Consider the following 21,434-nt stretch of genomic DNA (forward strand, 5'->3'; position numbering starts at 1 on the left):
AAAGCTCCCTTACCAGTCTCCTGGTAAAAACATAAAAAGATAAAAGGATCATTGTGCTGCTTATTTTAGCAGAAGCGGAATGATGGAATTCACAGCGCAGCCTCCCAGTAATTACCCCTGTCCAAAGACTTTAACTTTTCTAAACCAAGCCCTCCCCCATTTTATGGTTTCAACCTTCTTTTTGTACCTTTTGGATTAGTAAGAGATTTTCTTTGGCTTTTGCAAGAAGTCAATCTCTCAGGAAACAATTGAATTAAACTTCGTATTTGTTTAAAAGTCCTTGGGTAGTGCCTCACATCTGCATTTCCTCAAAATGTCTCCACTGAAAGAATAAAGAAAGAACGTCTGCACTGTGCAGTATTTAAATGAGCAGAAAAATGTGTAATGAGTTCCATCTCCTAAAATGCTAGCGTCCTGGTAACACCTTAAGACTTGTTAAGTATTTCAGGCCACTTCACAGTTTTATCACGTTCAGATACTTCTTGCTTGATATGGTAGGTTCTTATACAACGGTCTTCTACAAAGTTCTTACACATTGTAACAGTTATCTGGAGAGTCTCCCAGTTACTAGCCTTCATTACTTAATTAAAAGGAAAGGGTTTTTTTTGTTTGTTTGTTTTTTGTTTTTCTCAAATGTTTTCATGTTAGGAAATATGCTTGAACAGCTCCAAGACTGAAGCCCAATCAGTTAATAACTACTCTTTATTGAGCGTCTGGTATGTGCCACAGGTATTGTGCTAAATTCTTTGATATTGTCTCCTTTAATGAATGTGCTATTAATCAGCTAAAAAAGGTTTAAATTCATCCACTTTTCTAAATTTCCTAATGACTTAAAAAAAGAAACCCTACACAGAATGTCATCCAATTAATTTTAATATAAGCTCTGCTAGTATTCCTTTCCCAGCTTTTATTTTCAATGAACCCGCTTCTAATGTTACACAAATGAGATGAAATGTCTCAGAAAAAATACACAAATCACTGGCATTCTTAATTTGCTACCAATTTCCTTTCTGGCGCATGGTAGTTTGATTTTATAAGGTGCACATATTTTTAGTTATTTTATTTCTGGAAGTAGGTCAGTTTACTTTGGAGATACGAGGCTGGGAAGAAAATATTAGAAAAATAGAAGGTAGAAAAGTACAGGAAGGTCTGAGATGATGAGGATATCATGCCTAAGGAAAATAAGGTGAAAGAGGTTGTTTCAAAACACTTCAGGGTACAGGATTATTTCAGGAGCACTCTTAGCCCCCCAGGACAAAGAATACCAATGAGGAGGAAGTGGAGTCACATTACAGAAAGTGATTTTTAAAGAGCATGCTCTTTAAAAAAAAAAAAAAAAAAAAAAAAAAAGCAAAAAAGCACTCTCTAACCAGTATGGATGAAGAAGCCCTAATGTGGATGATGAAGGAAGTAATGGAAACTCCCAACCCCAGTTCTCTAGGAACCTGCTCACTAAACTGGAGCCTTGGAAGGAGGGGTATCTCAGGATAACTGTGCCAATGGACACAGCCAGGACTAGTTAAATTCTTGAGATTCCTTACTAGTATTCCTCGAATCGTCCCATGCCACATAAAACTTTCAGGCTTGTGATAAAGGAGACAGCAAACAAGCTTCATATTTGTTCTTTTGACATTGATCAAACTTCCTGACTTCCTCAAGCGAATAAAACGTTTTAAAATGAGACAAGATTATTGCCTCTATTCATGGATCTTGTATGCCCTTCCAATAATATTTTAACATTCTGGAATAATATGCATTTTAGTGCTTCAGAGCAGGAGGGAAGGGAGAGTGGGAGGTGACTTGCTACCTTCAGGGTACCCTGACGCCTGGTCTGGTCTCTGGAAGTCACACAGTTCCAACTCCTGCACACTCAAAAGCCATCCGGGGTGAGTTTCAGATGTAGGCAATTTACATTTATAGAGTGGGTCAAGCAAATTCGACAGTTTAAGTGAGCACTGAATGAATAGGAACATAAATATGTTGGGGCCAATAAATGGTCATATTTATAGAGTGCAGTAAAACCCGTATCTCTCACTCCGCTTGGAGAAATCCTGCCAACTGGATTGAATGCGTGGTCATGATATTGAGTGCTAAAACCACAGGAGAGGTGAACTCAGCTCTTTAAATAGAACTTTCAACTTCTGTAATACTATTTCAGATGCACTTGAATATTCAATATCCTCTGGGTAGAGAATGAAAAATAAGTGCTAAGACACAAGGCAAAAAGAAAAGAAAAAAAATTTTAAAAATACAACCGAACAAACAAGCAAAAAAGAAGTCAAACAAAACAAAACAAAAACTCTTCCTTTTAAACTCATTCATACGTTTCCAGAATCTATAGGAGGCTGTCAAACTCTGCCCAGTTTGGGGGAAAATATAATCCACATGTTGCTTGATAGGAAGAGAAGAATTAAGCCAGCCTCCAAGTAATAAAAAAAAAAAAAAAGAAAGAAAAGAAAGAAAGAAAGAAAAGAAAATGGGTAACTGGTTCCTAGAAAAAACGCTCACTGCTGTTTTCTTCATTATGGTGGGTCCTGTTTTGATAATGTTGGAGGAGACGCTGAAGATCAGAGCTTGGTTTACTTTGAAGTCTAAGTGTTGGAATAGATTGAGCCTCCCATATATAAGGGGCACAGCACCCCCCCACACACACTTGTTGCATTCTGGTGCAAGACGCAGGATACCCTGACACACGCTAACATTGCGGGGGCTGAGTCATGAATACAGAGCAAGCTCACCAAACTGAAGAATCTTTCTAAAGCCCAGGCAGAGAAGCCGGATAGCAGTCTCCTCACCCTCTTCATGTGTCACAGAAAGTGAACACTGCCTCCCTATGGACGTATTTTGACACAATTTGCCATGTCTCCTGCTCACTGGGGATTCCAAGATTCCTAGGATAATGAAAACTTTGTATTCTGATAACTGACCCATCAAATCTTTCAACTTCTTAACTAATGTTCATTGTGTTTAATTTCACAATTGGCTGTAGATGTTGGCGAACTCTGGTATTTGACTGTTTTTCCCCCAAGAGGTAGGATCAGGCAACGTAAGAGTTGTTGTTTTTCACCAGATGATAAAATCATGCCGTGTCCACTCGACTGAATAAACTATGAAATCTGGGACGGGGTAGTTTATTTCTACTTTTTTTTTTTTTTCAAGATTTTATTTATTTATTTGTCAGAGAGAGAGAGAGAGTACACACAAACAAGCAGAGTGGCAGGCAGAGGCAGCGAGAGAAACAAGCTCCCTGCCGAGCAAGCAGCCCAATAGGGGACTCGATGCCAGGACGCTGGGATCATGACCCGAGCTGAAGGCAGCGGCTTAACCCACTGAGCCGTGACAGCTGGGTGGCTCAGTGGGTTAAGCCGCTGCCTTCTGCTCGGGTCATGATTCCGAGATCCTGGCATCGAGTCCCCTCTTGGGCTGCTTGCTCGGCAGGGAGCCTGCTTTTCTCACTGCCTTTGCCTGTTTCTACTTTTGACTTGCAAGTAATTTCAGACTTGGAACAAGGGTCGTGAGGAGACAACTCATTTCGAGAACTCCCAGGTACCCCTTCACCATATTCGTCAATTGTTAACATTTGGAAAATGCGTTTTATTTCCAAACAATGACTCCTAAAAATGGCTTACCCCCGCTCCTTTTGATTTGAGACTATCTGTCCTACAGACATGTAGACAAAAGCACCAAGTACTAATTGTACCTTGCTTGTTAGAACAAAACCAAAACAATTCTCTGATGTTGGTCTTTGATTTATACATTTTCCCCCATGTCAACAAATTATTAAATCTAAATCACAGGCTTGTTAAAACGCGCTTATTTGGGTAGCCCGCCCCTAACTGTTTGCCTAACTTTACACGTATTACAATGCTAAACTTTGGGCTGTAAGAGTCACAGTGAAGAATATTATTTCAAGCCTTTCAATACAGAGGAAAATCTATGACAGTCATAAACTTCCCAGGGTTTCCTGTCTTTGGCTCTTGCACTCCATCTTCTGGCTAAAAGTTGGCTGTGCGACAGTTGAGTTGAACACACCAAGGGTTATTACAATCAACTGCCTATCACAGAGCCTCTGTAACACAGGATTAAAACAAAACATTGTGCCAGTGAAAATGGACTGAATCCTCAGGAAAAAAAAGAGCAATACATAAGAAAGAAGCTGACTACAGGCTGAAATGGTACCCTGCTTACCTGGGATGCCAATCACAGAAACCCACTCTGGGGCTTCATGACCCACTGGGTGATGAAGGTAGGAGAGAATGGATAAAGTTTGGGAGGTGAGGCATGGGGAGCAATCAGCTGATCATTATGACTTTACTTTAAATTTTAGGTAACTTTTGTCCAACCCATTGCTCTGAAATCTAAGCCTTTTGAAGGCAAGGACCGAGTCCAATTTACTTCTGCATCACCTATAGACTAGACTTTCTTGTGGGATGAGTGGAGAATGAGAAAGCGATTTCTTTGCTTTTGTTTAACACATGCAGGCATGCTGTTGAAGTTTTAATCTGAAACACAAATATTAAAGTAATAGATTATTATAGTATACAGTACCAAAATCTCTAGGAACTAATAGCTTTTCTGTAGCCAAACTTGTATACACTTATTTAGTCTTTTTTTTTTTTTTTCAGTTTCAATCCAACTTATTTGCAGAAACTGATTATATCCTAGAATCTTAATATTCTTGACTTGGAATGGGCTGTTACCTTCAAAATCAATAATCTATCTGTTTGGTTTTGAAACACTATCATAGATAATTCTACAGATCCCATCCACAGATCCCATACCCTTTGAAAGCCTGTTCTGGATTTAATCATATTTGCAACACAGCCTTAAAACAGGCAAAATAATTGTCGTAATGCCAGAGGACTGTCATAGTAGCATGAAACATGGAGGTATTGGCTAACTGAGGCAACTTGGAGACAGCCTTTTATGCAACATTAAATTAAAATCTCCAAGGGACCAGATCTTTTTTGCACAAACATCCCCCATTCTTAACTTCATGTCTGCTTTGGTTCAAGAAGGCTTGCTGATAAGTTTTCCTTGGGGCCAAAATACAGTGCAATAGTATAGTTCTAATAAAAGGCACAAATAATGGAAAATAATATCTTTTTCATTTATTGAAGACCTACTGTGTGCCATAGATTGTTTGTATATGTTGTCTCATATAATCTCCCAAAACCCCATTTAGGAACATAATTAGACTAAGAGCTCAGCTTTGGCCTCCATGTCCAGCTGAAGTCTACCATTTGCCTCTGGTGTCAGCTCTGGAAGCCTGCTTCAATAGTCTCTCCAGTATCCCTGAACATGTAGGATTGGTTGTTATCTTCTTGGATAGGCTATCATCATATCTAATTATTATAACATGTTTGTAGAAAAGCAAACATGGTGTGACATTTGAATGAGCTGTTAATATTGAAATACAGCATTTACTCTCAACTATAGGTAAGTGTTTCTACATGTAACCTGACTGAAAATCACTTTTGTGTTTTTCGAGATTGGAATTCTATCAGTCAGTTGAAGTATAAAACTATATTTACTATAGTAAGACTATGTTGAGTATGGAAATCATCAAGATTGTGTAAAAGAAAGTATGTCAACTTCAAGATACATTCTTTTCTTTTTTTAAAAATATTTTATTTATTTGTCAGAGAGAGATCGAGAGCGAGCACATGCAGACAGAGTGGCAGGAAAAGACAGAGAGAGAAGCAGGCTTCCTTGCTGAGCAAGGAGGCCGATGTGGGACTCGATCCCAGGACGCTGGGATCATGACCTGAGCTGAAGGCAGCTGCTTAACCCACTGAGCCACCCAGGAATCCCTCAAGATACATTCGTTTTTGAGTCAACAAATGTTCATGAAAATTGAAATGATAATACGAGCAGAATAATGATTATCAATTATATCATAATTGTAGACTTGGTAGAATTGTTTTTCGTGTACTAGCATTCTTAATATTAAATAAAATGACAAGTAAGAACTATATTTCTTTTTTCTTTTTTTAAAAATTCTATGTAAGCCATGATCCTTTTAAGGAAAAACACTACTTAGAAATCCTTTAACTTTATTATGGATGCTCTAAAATCAGCATGTTAACTTTGCCATTAAAAATTTCACAGGAACTCTTAGAGTCAAGATGGCGGAGAAGTAGCAGGCTGAGACTACTTCAGCTAGCAGGAGATCAGCTAGAGAGCTTATCTAAAGATTGCAAACACCTGCAAATCCATCGGCAGATCGAAGAGAAGAAGAACAGCAATTCTAGAAACAGAAAAACAACCACTTTCTGAAAGGTAGGACTGGCGGAGAAGTGAATCCAAAGCGACGGGAAGATAGACCCCAGGGGGAGGAGCCGGCAAGCGGCGGAGCAACGGAGCACAAAATCAGGACTTTTAAAAGTCTGTTCTGCTGAGGGACATCGCTCTGGAGGCTAAACCGGGGCGAAGCCCATGCGGGGTCGGCATGGCCTCAGGTCCCGCAGGGTCACAGAAGGATCGGGGGTGTCTGAGTGTCGCAGAGCTTGCGGATATTGGAACGGGAAAGCCGGCTGCAGAGACAGAGCCGACAGTAAGCTCGCAGCTCGGAGTTGCCTTGAACCGGTCGCAAGCTCGGTGAGCTCGGAGCGCGGCCGGAGGTCAGGCAGACAGGAGTTACTAGGAGCTGTTCGCTGAGGGAGCACTGGGGAGCGGGGCCCCGGGCTCTCGGCTCCTCTGGGCCGGAGACCAGGAGGCCACCATTTGTATTCCCGTCCTCCGGAACTCTACGGAAAGCGCTCAGGGAACAAAAGCTCCTGAAAGCAAAGCCCAGAGGATCACTCAGCCCACTCCTGGTAAGGGCTGTGCAATTCCGCCTGGGGCAAAGACACTTGAGAATCACTACAACAGGCCCCTCCCCCAGAAGATCAACAAGAAATCCAGGCAAGACCAAGTTCACCTACCAAGGAGTGGCAGTTTCAATACCAAGGAGAGCAGCAGAATTCCAGAGGAGGAGAAAACAAACCACGGAACTCATGGCTTTCTCCCTGTGATTTTTTAGTCTTGCAGATAATTGAATTTTTTTCTTTTTCATTTTTTTTTCTCTTCTTCTGCTAAAATTTTTTTTTAACTTTTACCCTTTTCTTTTTTAACTAGTTTTTTAACTAGTTTATCTAATATATATATATATATATATATTTTCTTTTTTATACTTTTCTTTATTCATTTTCTTTTTTTTAATTCTTTTTTTTTCTTTTTTTCCTTTCTTTATTTTTGAACCTCTTTTTATCCCCAAATCAGAAGAGAGCCCAATCTCTTCAATCTCTTTTTTAATTTTTTTTTAAATTTTTGATTGAATTTTTAATTCAATCTTTTTTTTTTAATTCTTTTTTTTCCCTTTTTTTTCTTTTTCTCTTTTTGAACCTCTTTTTATCCCTAAATCAGAAGAGATCCCAATCAGAAGAGATTGGGAGATCCCAATCAGAAGAGATCCCAATCAGGGGAGATCCCTCACCCAATCGTGAGGGGGGAGAAATCCCCCCTCACGATTTGGGATCTCTTCTGATTTGGTTAAAGCATATTTTCCTGGGATTGTTGCCACCCTTTTAGTATTTTACTTGCTCCTTCATATACTCTTATCTGGACAAAATGACAAGGCGGAAAAATTCACAATAAAAAAAAGAACAAGAGGCAGTACTGAAGGCTAGGGACCTAATCAATACAGACATTGGTAATATGTCAGATCTAGAGTTCAAAATGACAATTCTCAAGGTTCTAGCCAGGCTTGAAAAAGGCATGGAAGATATTAGAGAAAACCTCTCCAGAGATATAAAAGCCCTTTCTGGAGAAATAAAAGAACTAAAATCTAACCAAGTTGAAATCAAAAAAGCTATTAATGAGGTTCAATCAAAAATGGAGACTCTCACTGCTAGGATAAATGAGGCAGAAGAAGGAATTAGCGATATAGAAGACCAAATGACAGAGAATAAAGAAGCTGAGCAAAAGAGGGACAAACAGCTACTGGACCATGAGGGGAGAATTCAAGAGATAAGTGACACCATAAGACGAAACAACATTAGAATAATTGGGATTCCAGAAGAAGAAGAAAGAGAGAGGGGAGCAGAAGGTATACTGGAGAGAAATATTGGGGAGAACTTCCCCAATATGGCAAAGGGAACGAGCATCAAAATTCAGGAGGTTCAGAGAACGCCCCTCAAAATCAATAAGAATAGGCCCACATCCCGTCACCTAATAGTAAAATTTACAAGCCTTAGTGACAAAGAGAAAATCCTGAAAGCAGCCCGGGAAAAGAAGTCTGTAACATACAATGGTAAAAGTATTAGATTGGCAGCTGACTTATCCACAGAGATCTGGCAGGCCAGAAAGAGCTGGCATGATATTTTCAGAGCACTAAACAAGAAAAACATGCAGCCAAAAATACTATATCCAGCTAGGCTATCATTGAAAATAGAAGGAGAGATTAAAAGCTTCCAGGACAAACCAAAATGGAAAGAATTTGCAAACACCAAACCAGCTCTACAGGAAATACTGAAAGGGGTCCTCTAAGCAAAGAGAGAGCCTACAAGTGGTAGACCAGAAAGGAACAGAGACAATATACAGTAACAGTCACCTTACAGGCAATAGAATGGCACTAAAATCATATCTCTCAATAGTTACCCTGAATGTTAATGGGCTAAATGCCCCAATCAAAAGACACAGGGTATCAGAATGGATAAAAAAACAAAACCCATCTATATGTTGCCTCCAAGACACTCATTTTAAGCCGGAAGACACCTCCAGATTTAAAGTGAGGGGGTGGAAAAGAATTTACCATGCTAATGGACATCAGAAAAAAGCAGGAGTGGCAATCCTTATATCAGATCAATTAGATTTTAAGCCAAAGACTATAATAAGAGATGAGGAAGACACTATATCATATTCAAAGGGTCTGTCCAACAAGAAGATCTAACAATTTTAAATATCTATGCCCCCAACGTGGGAGCAGCCAATATATAAACCAATTAATAACAAAATAAAAAAAGAATAAAAAAAGAAACACATCAACAATAATACAATAACAGTAGGGTGCTTTAACACCCCCCTCACTGAAATGGACAGATCATCCAAGAAAAAGATCAACAGGGAAATAAAGGCCTTAAATGATACACTGGATGAGATGGACATCACAGATATATTCAGAACATTTCATCCCAAAGCAACAGAATACACATTCTTCTCTAGTGCACATGGAACATTCTCCAGAATAGATCACATCCTTGGTACTAAATCAGGACTCAACCGGTATCAAAAGATTGGGATCATTCCCTGCATATTTTCAGACCACAATGCTCTGAAGCTAGAACTCAACCACAAGAGGAAGTTTGGAAAGAACCCAAATACATGGAGACTAAACAGCATCCTTCTAAAGAATGAATGGGTCAACCGGGAAATTAAAGAAGAATTGAAAAAAATCATGGAAACAAATGATAATGAAAATACAACGGTTCAAAATCTGTGGGACACAACAAAGGCAGTCCTGAGAGGAAAATATATAGCGGTACAAGCTTTTCTCAAGAAACAAGAAAGGTCTCAGGTACACAACCTAACCCTACACCTAAAGGAGCTGGAGAAAGAACAAGAAAGAAACCCTAAGCCCAGCAGGAGAAGAGAAATCATAAAGATCAGAACAGAAATCAATGAAATAGAAACCAAAAAAAACAATAGAACAAATCAACCAAACTAGGAGCTGGTTCTTTGAAAGAATTGATAAAATTATAAACCCCTGACCAGACTTATCAAAAAGAAAAGAGAAAGGACCCAAATAAATAAAATCATGAATGAAAGAGGAGAGATCACAACTAACACCAAAGAAATACAAACTATTATAAGAACATACTATGAGCAACTCTACACCAACAAATTTGACAATCTGGAAGAAATGGATGCATTCCTAGAAACATATAAACTCCCAAAATTGAACCAGGAAGAAATAGAAAGCCTGAACAGACCCATAACCAGTAAGGAGATTGAAACAGTCATTAAAAATCTCCAAACAAACAAAAGCCCAGGGCCAGACGGCTTCCCCGGGGAATTCTACCAAACATTTAAAGAAGAACTAATTCCTATTCTCCTGAAACTGTTCCAAAAAATAGAAATGGAAGGAAAACTCCCAAACTCATTTTATGAGGCCAGCATCACCTTGATCCCAAAACCAGACAAGGATCCCATCAAAAAGGAGAGCTATAGACCAATATCCTTGATGAACACAGATGCGAAAATTCTCACCAAAATACTAGCCAATAGGATTCAACAGTACATTAAAAGGATTATTCACCACGACCAAGTGGGATTTATTCCAGGGCTGCAAGGTTGGTTCAACATCCGCAAATCAGTCAATGTGATACAACACATCAATAAAAGAAAGAACAAGAACCATATGATACTCTCAATAGATGCTGAAAAAGCATTTGACAAAGTACAGCATACCTTCCTGATCAAAACTCTTCAAAGTGTAGGGATAGAGGGCACATACCTCAATATCATCAAAGCCATCTATGAAAAACCCACCGCAAATATCACTCTCAATGGAGAAAAACTGAAAGCTTTTCCACTAAGGTCAGGAACACGGCAGGGATGTCCATTATCACCACTGCTATTCAACATAGTACTAGAAGTCCTAGCCTCAGCAATCAGACAACAAAAGGAAATTAAAGGCATCCAAATCAGCAAAGAAGAAGTCAAATTAACACTCTTCACAGATGATATGATACTCTATGTGGAAAACCCAAAAGACTCCACTCCAAAACTGCTAGAACTTGTACAGGAATTCAGTAAAGTGTCAGGATATAAGATCAATGCACAGAAATCAGTTGCATTTCTCTACACCAACAATGAGACAGAAGAAAGAGAAATTAAGGAGTCAGTCCCATTTACAATTGCACCCCAAACCATAAGATACCTAGGAATAAACTTAACCAAAGACGCTAAGAATCTATACTCAGAAAACTATAAAGTACTCATGAAAGAAATTGAGGAAGACACAAAGAAATGGAAAAATGTTCCATGCTCCTGGATTGGAAGAATAAATATTGTGAAAATGTCTATGCTACCTAAAGCAATCTACACATTTAATGCAATTCCTATCAAAGTACCATCCATCTTTTTCAAAGAAATGGAACAAATAATTTTAAAATTTATATGGAACCAGAAAAGACCTCGAATAGCCAAAGGGATATTGAAAAAGAAAGCCAAAGTTGGTGGCATCACAATTCCGGACTTCAAGCTCTATTACAAAGCTGTCATCATCAAGACAGCATGGTACTGGCACAAAAACAGACACATAGACCAATGGAACAGAATCGAGAGCCCAGAAATAGACCCTCAACTCTATGGTCAACTAATCTTTGACAAAGCAGGAAAGAATGTCCAATGGAAAAAAGACAGCCTCTTTAATAAATGGTGTTGGGAAAATTGGACAGCCACGTGCAGAAAAATGAAATTGGACCATTTCCTTACACCACACACAAAAATAGACTCAAAATGGATTAAGGACCTCAATGTGAGAAAGGAATCCATCAAATCCTTGAGGAGAACACAGGTAGCAGCCTCTTCAACCTCAGCTGCAGCAACATCTTCCTAGGAACACCTCCAAAGGCAAGGGAAGCAAAGGCAAAAATGAGCTATTGGGATTTCATCAAGATCAAAAGCTTTTGCACAGCAAAGGAAACAGTTAACAAAATCAAAAGACAACTGACAGAATGGGAGAAGATATTTGCAAACGACATATCAGATAAAGGACTAGTGTCCAAAATCTATAAAGAACTTAACAAACTCAACACCCAAAGAACAAATAATCCAATCAAGAAATGGGCAGAGGACATGAACAGACGTTTCTGCAAAGAAGACATCCAGATGGCCAACAGACACATGAAAGAGTGCTCCATATCACTCGGCATCAGGGAAGTACAAATCAAAATCACAATGAGATACCACCTCACACCGGTCAGAATGGCTAAAATCAACAAGTCAGGAAATGACAGATGCTGGTGAGGATGCAGAGAAAAGGGAACCCTCCTACACTGTTGGTGGGAATGCAAGCTGGTGCAACCACTCTAGAAAACAGCATGGAGGTTCCTCAAAATGTTGAAAATAGAACTGCCCTATGACCCAGCAATTGCACTACTGGGTATTTACCCTAAAGATACAAGCGTAGTGATCCAAAGGGGCACGTGCACCCGAATGTTTATAGCAGCAATGTCCACAATAGCCAAACTATGGAACGAACCTAGATGTCCAACAACAGATGAATGGATCAAGAAGATGTGGTATATATACACGATGGAATACTATGCAGCCATCAAAAGAAACGAAATCTTGCCATTTGCGACAACATGGATGGAACTAGAGCGTATCATGCTTAGCGAAATAAGTCAAGCGGAGAAAGACAACTATCATATGATCTCCCTGATATGAGGAAGTGGTGATGCAACATGGGGCTTAAGTTGGTAGGAGAAGAATCCATGAAACAAGATGGGATAGGGAGGGAGACAAACCATAAGTGACTCTTAATCTCATGAAACAAACTGTGGGTTGCTGGGGGGAGTGGGGTTGTGAGAAGGGGGGTAGGGTTATGGACATTGGGGAGGGTATATGCTTTTGGGTAAATTGGAAGGGGAAGTGAACCATGAGAGAGTATGGACTCTGAAAAACAATCTGAGGGGTTTGAAGTGGCGGGGGGGTGGGAGGTTGGGGTACCAGTTAGTGGGTATTATAGAGGGCATGGCTTGCATGGAGCACTGGGTGTGGTGAAAAAAATAATGAATACTGTTTTTCTGAAAATAAATAAATTGGAAAAAAATAAAAATAAAAAAAAAATAAAAGCAAAAAAAAAAAAATTCACAGGAAAGACTCCCAAATCATTCTACAGCACCATCCAGGATAAATCATCTCTGACCTAGACATAATAAAAACTAAAGGAAGAAGAACAGAATATTTACTTAAAAATGAACTGCTCAAATACTTTGCTTCTCTACCAATCAAAGGTAAAAATGGCTTCTATCTAGTATTGAAAATGTAGATAGCTAAGGACACCTAGGTGACTCAATCAGTTAAAAGTCTGCCTTCAGGGTCCTGGGATCAAGCCCCACATTGGGGTCCCTGCTCAATGGAGAGCCTGCTTCTCCCTCTCCCTCTGTACCTATGCCCTGCTTGTGTGCATGCTTGCTCTCTTTCTTAGATAGATAAAATCTTTTTTTAAAAAGGTAGGTAACTACCAGAAACCTAGTAGCTGACAATGAAGAAATTATTATTCTTTTCCCATAATGTTAAATGTTTGGGCACCCGGGTGTGGCTCAGACACTTAAGCTTCTGACTCTTGGTTTCAGCTCAGATCCCGATCTTAGGGTCATGAGATCAAGCTCCGCATTGGGCTTGAGATTCTCTTCTTCTCTTCTTCTGGCCCACCCCCTGCTCCAGTGTCCTTTCTTTCTCTAGATAAATAAATAAAACCTTTTTAAAAAATTGTAACATTTCACTGATAAAATCTTATTAATAAAACTTCTTAATGTAGTATGTGGAGTGAAAAATAAATAACCAATTCTCTACCCCAACATTTATTCATAAAATAAATGTAACTTTGCAGTGTAACTTTGAAGACTCTCCCTTTCTGAATCAGAGAAACTTTGTGATTTACTGGAGCCAACAGAACGCAGCAGAAGTGACTGATAATGCCAGTTCTAAGCCTAATCTCTAGAGACCTTGCTGGTTTGCATGGTTCTGCTCTCATTCTTTGAAACCCTCTGGGCCCTGAGAACAAGCTCAGTTATCTACTGGAGTAGGACAGACCACTCAGAGCAGAGACTGATTATCAGAGGGGATGGTAGCCTAGACCCTTCAGCCCCTAGTGGACCTGCCAAGTGACTGCAGCTGTGTGAGTGAGCAGATTTGAACCTAGCCGAGATCCCCTGGGTCAGACCCAGAGCAGCACCACCATCTCGAGAACCAAATGGACAGAATGGTAGAAGATGAATATTACTGTCTGCCACTGAAGTTTGTGGTTTGCAGCAGTATTATGACAATACATAAATGATACTGTTAGTGTTACTTTTTTAGAAGAGTCCAGGCTTATTTTTTTATTCTAGAACTCCATGTGATGACAGTGAAATTTGGCTTTGACTTCAGTGACTTGACCATAAAGAATTCAATCATGGGGTGCCTGGGTGGCTCAGTGGGTTGGGGCCTCTGCCTTCGGCTCAGGTCGTGGTCCTAGGGTCCTGGGATTGAGCCCCACATCGGGCTCTCTGTTCAGCAGGGAGCCTGTTTCCTCCACTCTCTCTCTCTGCCTGCCTCTCTGCCTACTTGTGATCTGTCAGATAAATAAATAAAATCTTAAAAAAAAAAAGAATTCAACCAAAACATGGATTTGGTGCTTCTCCCTGAGTTAAGAATTATCATCTCCAATTTGTAATTTAAAAATCCACAAGTACACAGACGAGGGTTTAGAAAGTTTCTCAGGTCCAAGTCAGATCTATCTGCCTCCAGAATGGTATTCTTTTTTTTTTTTTTTTAAAGATTTTATTTATTTATTTGACAGACAGAGATCACAAGTAGGCAGAGAGACAGAGAGAGAGAGAAGGAAGCAGGCTCCCCTGCTGAGCAGAAAGCCTGACGCGGAGCTCGATCCCAGGACCCTGAGATCATGTCCGGAGCTGAAGGCAGAGGCTTTAACCCACTGAGCTACCCAGGCGCCCCCAGAATGGTATTCTTAACCACTGTGTTACACAGGGTCTGGAATGAGCTCAGCAAGAATAGAGATGTTGAGGGAGGATTTATCCTGGGTATCAAATAAAGAAGTCCCCTTCTGTTTGGAAACTGATATCTGTGCATGAAAATGAACTTGATTTTCTGGTAAAAGACAGTCTGGATGGAAGGAAATGTCATAATCCCACCACAGACTGACACAGATGCTCAGTAAGAGTATACTGAGTTCGTGAAACTTCCTTATCAATGAAATGTGCTTTGCAGCCTAAAGAAAGGAAATCTGTTAAAATTATGATTTTTTATTACAGTCCTTTCTGTTATTCTCCTGACACATTTACTCCAAAATTAGGCAAGAGTAATTATTTGACCATATGCTTGGTTAGTTTACCATCTTCTTCTGATTAGATGAAACTGACATTTGAAGAAGGGTGTTGGGAGTGAAGCAGTGTGTGTTTGTAAGAGAGACACAGAGCAACAAACTCTCTTGGTGAGTAAATATTTGGGGGAAAGACATTCCACGGACTGGACAGAGAAGAGCAGTGGCTCTCAAGGTAGTTCTGGGCTCAGCAGCCTCAGCATCATTGGAGAACATGTTAGAACGGCCCATCTTTGGGTCTTTGGTTTCAACAAACCATTGAGGTGGTTCTGATGTGCCCGAAGGTGAAGAACCACCAGGAAAGAGGAAGGTGTCATTCAAAAGGAGGATTTTTCTTCCTTGTACGCTTTAAGCTTGGGTCTTGCGCCTAGTTCCAAGAGGGGGAACCAGGCAGCTTGGACCCTTCCAGCTCTCCACTCCCTGAGGCTGGTGGAGGCATGGGAGTCTCCTGGTTCCTAGTGAGGTTTGTGAACAATGAAAGGAGGCAGGGGAAAGGTAACCAGCAGAGGAACCCAGCCCACCTGTGGCCTCCTCACTCTGCTCCAGCTTCTCTTACTCCTTAAGCTTAACCCTCTGGCTGCCCCAGAAAGTCAGAGCACCTTGTATGTCATGCAAAAAATATCTCCCAGCCAAGGGCTTTGCCTCCAGCTATGAAATTGATTAGTGGCCTCGAAATCCCTGGGGGAAGAGTCTCCATTGGCAGCTGTTCTTGCTAGTTTGAGGCTGCAGAAGAAAAGAGTTTGTGAGGGAGGACAAGATTATGTATTACATACAGGAAAAAGGTCTTAAAAATACCCTTTTTTTCTTGAAGTTAAGGAATGACGCATCCAATAAAAGAAATGCAACGTAAGTTTACTTTTGTATTGGAGTTTTTTGTTGGAATAATTTTCAGTTAATTGTTACAAAGCTGCTTCTGAAATCAGTCTCAAGAAATTCAGCTTGCACGTACCTGAGAGATTGTGGAATTAAAAGATGAAAACCAGACCAGTGGAGATCCTAGAAAGGGGCGCTCCTTGCTGAATGCTTGCCTGGAGAGAAGCGTGCACAAGTGTTCAGGAACACTGTCTAAAATACGGGGCAGAAATCAAAAGCACCTTATATAATAGACCTGACAGGGTCAATTGATTACCCAGATGTGGAATTCTTCCCTTTAAATTCATTAATCTCCGTAAGAGTGAGTTGTAAAAGCCCAGTTAAATGCTGTGAATCACTCACAGGATGTAAGGATTTCAAACCTGCAGGAAAGTTCAGCCATGGACGATTCCATTAATGTAGCCATAATTTCGTTTACCTACCAAGCATTTACTGAGTATATGAAAGATCCTGGAGTCGCACCCAAGAATCAAACAGCACGCCTCCACTGGATGCAAATTGCAAGAGGTTTATTGGTTACACAGGCGCCTGCGGACTCATCAGCCTTTGTGGGCTGAGCGTGCCGGGCTAAGTTGGGGAGCAGATTATATAGGGCAAGGTTGGGGTGGTGGGAAACGAGTTTACAGAAGCAGATGCTTGGTTACAGGAATCTGGTTGGTTAACCTAAATCAAGCATTGTTAGGCACTGTAACGGTTTGTTCTGGCTGGAAGCGGTGGTGGGAAGCGATCCTACAGAAGCAGATATGCATGGTTACAGGAGTCTAATTGATTAATTTGATTCAGGCATGATTGGGCGTTGGGGTCAGGGCGTTCTGGCGGTTCCTTGGGACAGCACTCTGGAAAGTCCCGGTACATTTCGTTTCTCATTTGTCTCTCCTTTTGACAGACCGGGTGACCACAGACAATGTGTTGCCTTCAGGCTATGGGGACAATAGGTTGCTAAAACAAACCTTACCAAGGAGGAAGGGGGTCTTTCAATAGGTTGCTAAAACAAACCTTACCAAGGAGGAAGGGGGTCTTTCATTCCCCCCTTTTTCTTTATCATGGATAGAATCCTATATCCATTTGCTTTGTTCATGAAGTAAGTCAGCTTGAGAGCCAGTCTGTTTAATTAGTTGATATTGCTGAGTCAGCACCATTGTCTGGATTACTGACAAGCGATCTTTTATGAACTGTATGAGCTTATTTAAGATACAAGGGCCGATTGAGAGAATTAGTAAAAGTATAATAAGGGGCCCTAAAATGGTGGACAGTAATGTGGTGAACCAAGGAGATCGATTAAACCAACCTTCAAACCAGCCCTGGTGGGATTCAAAATCCTTTTTTCTTTGAGCTAGTCTCTCTCTGAGTTTATCCTTGGTTTCTCTAACAATCCCAGTATGATCAGCATAAAAACAGCATTTTTCCTTGAGGGCTGCGCATAATCCTCCTTCTCTTAAGAACAATAAGTCTAGTCCCCTCCTATTTTGCAGAACCACCTCAGAGAGGGAGGTTATGGATTTTTCTAAGGCAGTGATTGATTTTTCTATAGCTTCTAAATCAGCAGTCATGGCGGCCTGTAAATGCATAAGCTGGTTGATTTGGAGTAGGGCAGAAGTTCCCGTTCTGATATCTGCCGCTATTCCCCCAACTCCTAGTAATATAGCTATTCGAGGGCCTTTGGGATCAGGGTTAGGGGCTCTCTGATCTGGCAGGACCGGATTAGGCCCTATGGCAGCAGAGGGGGATTTTATTGAGAGTTTTATAGTAAATATGAGTCCCTCCTCATAATTTTCTTTATAGAGTCTAAGGCCCCAGCTATACCCTTTTGTCCAGTGAACTGCTTTCTTTTCAGACTCTGTGAAGCTAATCTTAAGGGGGTGACACCATGCATTTTTACAGTGTTTTCCGTCGTTTGCTCGGTCCCAGTACCCAGGACGAGCCCCCGGGGACTTTTTTATCTCATGGGAGTAATTGGCTGTAACAGTGATAAAATCCCAATGCGAGGTGGGTTTCCAATAGACATCACCCATAGTTTCATATCCCCAGGCCGCGCAGTAGAAGTCATCAGGGCCTCCACATTTATAGGCCCGTCCGCTAGCAATACTATTTCTTGGCGCAGGGCAGACATAAAAGGGGAGTGTACTAAGTTTGTAGCGTCATGGTCCATTTCCACATCCCTGGTTAGGGGGCGACATTCCTTTACTCGTAGGGGATGTTGGTGGCTTATGGGGATCATCGTGTTAACCTATGTCCCAAAACCCCATAGCCAATTTACAGAGATCCGGATACAGGGCAGTCAGGGGTGCCTGTGAAATGTCACATATATTACCAAGGGGAGTGGGTGGAGAGGGGGTGCAAGGCGCCAGCCCTTGCTCCCTCTTCAGCCAGCCTCCTGAACAATTTTGACCCTTAAATCTTTAAGGTGGTTGAAGGTGGAGGGTCTCATCTTCTGTAACTTCTTCCTGCTGAATAGGGGCGTAGAGCTGTCTCTACCTACTCAGGTCAACATTGATCAGTGGAGGAATGTATAGGGGAGTTACGAAAGGTGGAGGCAGCTGAATCCAGCGCTGACAGTGAAGAAGTATCTTTGCGCGTGGTAAGGATCATCTGCCTGGTGAAGTCATTGCCGCAATGGAGTCTCGGCACCAAGTAGAGAAACACTGAATAAAGCAACATATTAAAGTTAATAAGGCGATAAGAATGAGAAGCCTGAAAAGGAGATTTGGCCATAGCCCTCTTTTAAACCAGGAACTTAACTATTTACTGAGAGAGACTTAGCTAAAGCATCTGTTTGCAATTGCACCTTAACAGAGGTGGCTTCTAGGATAAATATGACTAAGGGATGAAACCAATAAGAAGACCTTTGAGTGGTCCAGGCTTAACAATATTCTGACTACAGAGGATCTCTGGCAAGTGAGAAAACTTGTCAAGAGATAAGGGGAGTCCCCCATGCATTATTTAATCCACTCATAAAGAAAGTGGTGTCATCCATTGCCTCCACAAGTCCATGGTTAATCCTATGGAGTGTGATAGGTTGGCTTTTAGGCAATTTCATTATCCCAGCCATCAACAAGGTGTTAATTAAGTTATACAATTGTAGGGGAATTAATTCCATTTTTCCAGTTGTTTAATCATGTGCCGTGGGTTTCTGCTAATATCCCCACAAAATAAGATCGACTAAAGAAGCTATTGTGTAACTTTTCTCAAGTTTACCTCAAATTGTTTAGCTTAGGTAAACAAACATTTAAAGACAACCAAGTCTAGAATTTAACATCCATAAAGGTGTGTTACTAAAACATAATTTTTTTCTCTAAAATAACCTTTATTTTCAGAGATAGCCAAATCAGGACTAATTTACTTGTGAAACAAGTCCAGTTTTAACAAATTTGGCCCATTATTTACATAAGCTCAGCAAGAACAGTGAGTGTGATCAATAGATCTTTTAGAATCTGCTTTGCTGGAACTTCTTATAAGGAATCTCTAGGTTGAACTTCTAGTAGCCTCTCCAGGCCAGAAGCCAAGCCATGTACTTGCCATCAGGCATGCCTGCAATACCTGTCGATTTGGGCATATGCCTCTTCTGAGACTGCACCTACCAAGGAGTGACATTCTTTACTCACCTGGTGAGGCTGCTGGGAACTCTGTAAGCAAGGTATCAGGCCAACAGTCCCAAGGGGCTTTATGGCTCCAGGTTTTATAAAGTCAACCTTAGTTCCTTAAAGCTGTCTGGTCATATCTGAAACTTTTCAAATATGACATCCCAGTCAAAGCCTTGGTAAAATAACCAGTTTCCAATGCTGTCCTGTTACAAGGAGAACAGATTCTTATTGAACTTATGCAAATGACTGATTGCCATGGAAGAAAGAATACTTATTGAGACCTTTTGGTTTCAGGGGGTTCAGATAGAGAGAAAAGTTGAATGCCTTGATTCGTTTACAAATGAGCACTTTTACATCTCTATAAGTTACAGATAACTTAAGAAAAAGTATCCCTAGTCTGGAAGAGCAAACATTAGAGAACCAGCAATGTCTAAAACAAGACAAAACATTAAGAGAAATAACACTATAATCTTTTAGTTCATTTAGATCCATTTTACTAAATCTGGTGAATGCAGCTTTAGTTAGTTTTGGAAATTCTTACCCATTTCAGTTTTAGGGTTTTCAAGTATATCAAATATCTATTTGTCTTCAAAGTCCTTTATATGAATCTCCTTTAAGATAAAACTCATTTTACAAGAGAATTAAAACCATTATAAATGGCAAAAACTCGGAATGTATATGGTTAGAGCTGAAGAGACGGGAGTTTACAATTTAGCTGCAAGGAAATCAGGTTACTTCTGTGACATATAGCATTTCCGTAATTACAATATCAAGTGATGATCTCTCAAAACATTAAAACTTTAGGAAATGTACAGAATCTCTAGAATAATTATAGCATTTTCCCAAATGTAACCCAAGGTTTATTATTGGTTTAAATCTTGTCAACAATTGCTAAAACCTTAGAAAGTTTTAAAACACATGCCCAAGTATAATTAGGGATGTTAAACACCTGATAAAACAGAACATAGAAGTTGGGTTTTCTGGGCTGGCAGAGAGAAAACCATTTACATTTTTAACAGATCAATTAATCTAAGGAAACTTTGCCCTTTTAAACAGAAAGAAAACCAGCTTTTTATGCCAATGTCTTTCCCTTTTTAATTTTATTTTTAAGTGTGCAGTCTTAAGATAGGAGTTTTCTGGGTTTCCCTCCCATCATGAATGATGTCACAGACAAGGGAGGGGGATCTTTCAGGTGCTGTCCTGCTCGCGTCCCTCGCGGGAACTTAGGAGCGTCTTAGCTAAGGTCTATCCGTATAAACCCCGGACCAGGCTACTCCATGGAGTAGATGACCGTTATGCCATATGACGCTCCGGGAGACTCAGGGTGCAGCCCATTCAGACTCCGTAGCCAAAGGCGGTGGAGCCACATAAACATTCATACAGTCATGCATTCCTCAGATTCAAACGGATCAGACATTTTTCCCTAAACAGAATGTTACCTTCATAACTAATGCAAAGAACATATAGACACTTAGGACGTCGACAGGACAGTCTGGACACAAGAGACGGTCAGGAGGAACGCGAGATCCTCCCTGACCGACAGGGTTACGGTCAGGAGGAACGCGAGATCCTCCCTGACCGACAGGTGGCCCAAGATAATGGACCTCTTCAGACACCCCGAGGCATCCCCCGGGGTGTTACAGAGCCCCGAGGCGTCCCTCGGGGTGGCAGGGGAGAAGTCCGAGTTCGTCAACTCCTTCTCAATCCTGCCCCTACTACAGAGCAACAACGTTGTTGTACAGAACACAAAGACAAGAACATAACATACAATCAGAGAGACAGAGACACAGATGACATAGACACAGATGACAGAGACACAGATACTGGCCAGCTTACCTCCCGGTGGGGACCGGCTAGAGTCTTGGGTGGGACTTCATGAGATC

General features: G+C 40.8%; 1 protein-coding gene across 1 annotated transcript in view; it reads right to left on the reverse strand.

Moving 5' to 3' along the window:
* Positions 1-17,906: 17,906 nt before the first annotated feature.
* LOC122907411 (phospholipid-transporting ATPase IB-like) overlaps positions 17,907-21,434 on the reverse strand; it is a 341,403-nt gene continuing 337,875 nt past the window's right edge. Inside the window, exons 42-43 of the mRNA XM_044250287.1 lie at positions 21,101-21,266; positions 17,907-18,197 (exon numbers count right to left, since the gene is read on the reverse strand). Of these exons, the coding sequence (XP_044106222.1) occupies positions 17,907-18,197; positions 21,101-21,266 (457 nt within the window). The remainder of the gene's footprint in view (positions 18,198-21,100; positions 21,267-21,434) is intronic.

This window comes from Neovison vison, chromosome 5 (genome assembly GCF_020171115.1).
Source record: "Neovison vison isolate M4711 chromosome 5, ASM_NN_V1, whole genome shotgun sequence".
NCBI classification, from domain to species: domain Eukaryota; kingdom Metazoa; phylum Chordata; class Mammalia; order Carnivora; family Mustelidae; genus Neogale; species Neogale vison.